This window comes from Branchiostoma belcheri, unplaced genomic scaffold, assembly GCF_001625305.1.
Source record: "Branchiostoma belcheri isolate BF01 breed outbred unplaced genomic scaffold, Haploidv18h27 scaffold344, whole genome shotgun sequence".
Taxonomy (NCBI): domain Eukaryota; kingdom Metazoa; phylum Chordata; class Leptocardii; order Amphioxiformes; family Branchiostomatidae; genus Branchiostoma; species Branchiostoma belcheri.
The window spans coordinates 38,162-43,035 of NW_017803959.1; the positions used below are offsets into that span (position 1 = coordinate 38,162).

General features: G+C 40.0%; 1 protein-coding gene across 1 annotated transcript in view; it reads left to right on the plus strand.

Moving 5' to 3' along the window:
• Positions 1–379: 379 nt before the first annotated feature.
• The window catches only part of LOC109475701, an 11,674-nt gene continuing 7,179 nt past the window's right edge, over positions 380–4,874 (plus strand). Inside the window, exons 1-3 of the mRNA XM_019776462.1 lie at positions 380–962; positions 1,616–1,835; positions 2,596–3,100. Of these exons, the coding sequence (XP_019632021.1) occupies positions 429–962; positions 1,616–1,835; positions 2,596–3,100 (1,259 nt within the window). The 5' untranslated portion in view covers positions 380–428. The remainder of the gene's footprint in view (positions 963–1,615; positions 1,836–2,595; positions 3,101–4,874) is intronic.

The following is a 4,874-nucleotide window of genomic DNA, read 5'->3' on the forward strand; positions in this document are numbered from 1 at the left end:
TTGACCAACAGACAGACAGAATAACTAACGCAACTTAAAATATAACCTCCTTGACATGTCATGCAGGTACTGTTCTCTGTCTCAGCTTTATTGTCTTTGTTAATAAAAAAAGTACATGTGATCATGTCACTAACGCTGCTGCACATGGTAAATCAACTTTAATTTTTTATTTATAGAAAGTTCCGATAAATTGACACTGTGTTCCACCATTTACAATTATCCGCAAAATGTCAGCATATTTTAAGCTTTCTTGTTTTCATGAATTGGCAATAGTCGCCCTTCCTTAGATGATCTTAGATACGTATACAAGAATTCGATATAATTGACTTACGATTGAAGTCCATTGATGCAAATTGCACTGACGTATTTGTATCAACGTTGCCTTGACTTTCACTGACTTGTCTTTGTCTTTCCACAGTTGTGCAATCATGGCGTTATTTTCAAGATTGATGCAACAGAATTGTGTCCGAAACATAATGCTGACGGCAACGTCGCCTAGCGCCTGGCGGCCCTTGTGCAGAGGACGGTCATCGGTAGCCTCCCCTCTCCTGAGGTCTATGCTTGTTCTGAAGAATTCTCCCGAAAGTCTTCAACGGTTCAGGGAGGCCAGGGCCGACGCCTACTTCCTGGATCTGGAGGACGGGGTACCGAAAGATAAGAAAGAGTCTGCCCTGAAGCTGTACGCTGAGGCGCTGAAGAGCAGGATGTTCCGCGGCCAGACTGTGTACGTGCGGTTCAGTGACATCACGGACGACGTCACCAGGAGGGAAGCAGACGCCCTCTGTCATCCCGACCTGACGGGCTTCGTCGCACCCAAAGTCGCTTCTTCTGATGACATCAGGAAAATCGATAAAGTTCTGTCAGAGGTAGAGAGGAAGAAAAACTTGCTTCCCGGTCACTGCAAGATCATGGCCGTAGTGGAGACATTGGAAGGACTTTGGCACACACCAGACATCGCAAAGGTAATTTCTATGTAATTACCTTCGTAATAAATGGAGGTATTGTTTTTGGTGTCCCTCTCTCTCTCTCTCTCTCTCTCTGTGTGTGTGTGTGTGTATGCCTGTTTGTGTTTCCTCACATTTGTAGTCAGCATAACTTCAGAAAGCTTTTATGGATTGTGATCATGATATTTGGTATGGTGGTAGGTCGTAGAAAGACAAAGGTTGAGGTCAAATATGGGCCTCCTGGTAGCTGAACGTGGTACTGCAGCAGAACGTCCGGTTTTTGCATCGTTTGTTTTAAACATGCTATGGTCTTGAGTTTTGGTGACAGACAGCTTTTCCTGAAAGAAAAAAGTAGTGCGGGTTTTGTCGCCCTACCAGCTTGTTCTCGAACTGCAGGCGACTTTCTCGCGAAATCTTTTAAACCGGATAAGTGTAGAAAGGAAAAACGTATTTTCGTTATTTGGTGAATTGCATACTTAAGGATAGAATTCTGTGATTATTACATTGTTTGTAATACTAGTATCCTTTAGCCTATTTTTTTTTTGGTTCTACGTCGAGTACTCTTGAATTGCGAATCATTCAACCACACTTGCAGGAATAGCTTACTACAAAGAGTTTGAAGTCTACATTATTGAGAGATTTCAAACAACATGTACCCTTATATATTACAGGCATCCCCTCGAATGTCGGCACTTATAAATGGGAGGGCAGACATCGCTGCTTGTTTCCAGAGACCTCCCCTGACCAGTCCCATCGGAAATGCTTTTCAACTCCAGATTCTGCACGCCGCGAAAACGGCCGGAATAGCAGCGATCGACAGCACGAGCTACCTGGACAACTTTCCCCGCCTGGAACGTGACGTTACAAGTGGAAAAACTCTTGGATATGATGGTATTCTAGAAACTTAAAGTACATATTTGGGTGTATGTGTGTGTGTGTGTGTCTGTGTGTGTGTGTTTTAATGTATTCTAGCCTTTAACAAAAAAAAAATTCAATATGCAAGATTGATGATCCAAGATGGCGGATAGCTTAAATATGCATGTCGTCATTTTATGACGTCAATGGTGTTGCTATGGGCAACTTAAGTCTTAGTATGCCCTTCATATTCTATTCTAAACACCTTTTTTTCAGTTACGTTGTGAACCGTTGGGTTTTAAGGCAATAGCATATCTATACGGTTTGGGCCAATAAAATCACATTGATGGCGTCATAATGACGTCATATTACGTCATAACGACATCAAAATTGTTCTAAATGTGGTAGTACAACATACCGTTCGCGAGTTTTGAGAGGAGGAGCCCCTTCCCCCGTCCCACGAAGCCCAAAAAAATCCCGGTCTAGGTCTAGGGTTAACAAAGTTGCAGGTTTTCATGTTAGATTACAAACACTTTCTAACATTATTAATATCTTGTTTTATATCATGTAATTGTTTAAAATGATTTCACGTCATAGATTGAAATTTAAGATGGGGCCCCCTCCGTTAATTGTTTAACATAATTTGAAATAATTTTACGTTATAGATAAAATTCAAAATGGCTGACAACATCATAAGCTGGATATCTTAACATCAATGGATGTCTTAATCAGTGGAGTATCAAGTATGATTCCACCCATTGATCGATAAGCTTTATGTCTACTTTTCCACACACAGGAATGATTATTGTGCATCCATTGCTGGTGCCTTTTGTAAACCAGCTTTATACCCCTACACGACAAGAGATAGAGTGGGCCGAACAAGTCACGGCAGGAGTAAGGGTCTATCAGCGAACACCCCAGGAGTATCGGGAGTTCATTGGGCCTCCTCATCTTTTCAGTGCTACCCACATCCTGGAGACACACAGAAAGATCCAGGCATTGGAATCATCTGTTAGTAAAAACGATAGACCGCAGGGTAAACCTAATGAAAATTCTGGCACCGTTATTCCACTGATACGGAAAGGAGGACTAACAGGTAATTCAATCAAAGGAGGAGAATGGACCACAGGAATCGTACCTGTCAACTTGGATTCGTCTTGGCGAGCTGCCTGGGACTCTTCATTTTTCAACGCTCGGAGTGTGAACAGTTCAGACCTGACAGCAAAGAAGATGGACCTTCCTGGAATCCAGCCTCCCTTCCATCTACTTGCGACATTGGTGCTGTCTTTGGCTGTGGCAAAGTAAATTGATCTTATATTTTTTCCTTGTGATGAGTGTAAGTTGGGTGGTTGGATGTCGGTTACTTTAACACATCAATGAAAACTAGGCAGATGCAAAGGGGAAAAGCGCAATTTTCAAAGCACGTAAGCGTTAGATATATAGCATTGCACAGTAACTGTACAATTTTACACCATAGGCAAGCAATAATTAGCATTACTCTTATTTAAGGAGAACAGTTTTTCCATATAGCAATCCATATATTTCCTATTTTAATTATTTTTTTTCCGCTAATTTTTTTATCGGAAGTAGCTCGATAGAAGAAAGAGTTTAGGTTCAGTCTAGATTTGCTACTATCACGGCACGAAAAACGGTATTTACGGATGCTTAAACTATGCTTAACCCTAAACAGTACACCTGGGGTCCGCGCGGACCCCAGCACTATATATACTGTAATATATTTTTGTTTCTAAAGATTTTTTCTGAAATTTTAGGTAATTGTCACCCACAAAGTTGTCTCTCAATACAGTGCAGAAAACTCCGTTTCTACCATTTATAAAAAAATTATATCTGATTTTCTTTTGGGGTCCGCGCGGACCCCCAGCCGGCTTTCGATCATAATGGATACACTGGCGTTCTTATACATTACCTTATTTCCGTTTTTATATGTTTTTATGCATTCATCGTATGTCTACCGAGTTTTCAGAGAATGGTGTAGTAATAGAATTGAATTTTAATAACTTTGGTGTAATTATGACGTCATATGACGTCAGAGCTAATAATATAGTCCGCCATATTGGATTTTGACCAATGACGTCATCAAATTAACATATTTTATGCATATTAAATGATTTAACTTATATTTATTTATGTAAGATGTTATTAATGTTGGAAAAGAAGTGTAATTTTATATAAAACTCAGAAAATTTTTATGTTTAAACCAAAATTACTTCTATTTTCAAAAAAACTACCCGTTGCCATGGCAACACAAAAAAACATCAACTTACTAGTATAAAACTAATATGAACATTTTTCCAGAGACATTTTAGGAAAGGTCTCCAAATTTGATACTTCTAGCGCAAGCCGTTTAGCCGCTATCTGAGATCAAAGTTGGGCCTCAAAAGCCCCTTCAGTCTGAAATGGGTTTAAAAATCGGGTATTTCTTCTTGTCTTCTTTTCTTCACCAAAAAATAGAAAAAGTTCAAAATGTATGATTTTTGTATGTAATGTGGACACAGAGGTTCCCACATCAGTTTGCAAAACAATTGAGCTGGTAGCATGTTGATAATTTCTAAAAAATTAGCAAAAAACTGCTCTGGGGTCCGCGCGGACCCCAGGTGTACAGATTAATCAGTCCGGGAAGGTGTTCTGTTGAGGGTTAAAGTCAACGTATATTCCGTCTTTACGCATCTATACACGTCTTATACGAGTACGTAAAGATCGACGTTACGTGGTCTTTCAGTAGCTGCGGATGGATCCTTATCACGGCGGTCTGTCACTACGGTATTCTTTCCCATTGCTAGGCGCGTTCTAAAAGGTATCGGATTACAAGACGCTATTTGGGCCGAGTTTTGCCTACCAGTAAAACACCTGAAAATAAACAAAAAGGATTTAATGGTAAATTTCGTCAAATTAAAATGAAATTGTTGCCGTAACACCCTTTCAATATTAGCTGTTTATGTTAAATCATTGATTTTCAAAATTTCGCTCCGAAAGACGTATTTTTTCGGATTTCCGACCACAAGTCATGTCGTGTTTTAGGCAAACATCGTTTTAACCTGGCTACGTATATTACCC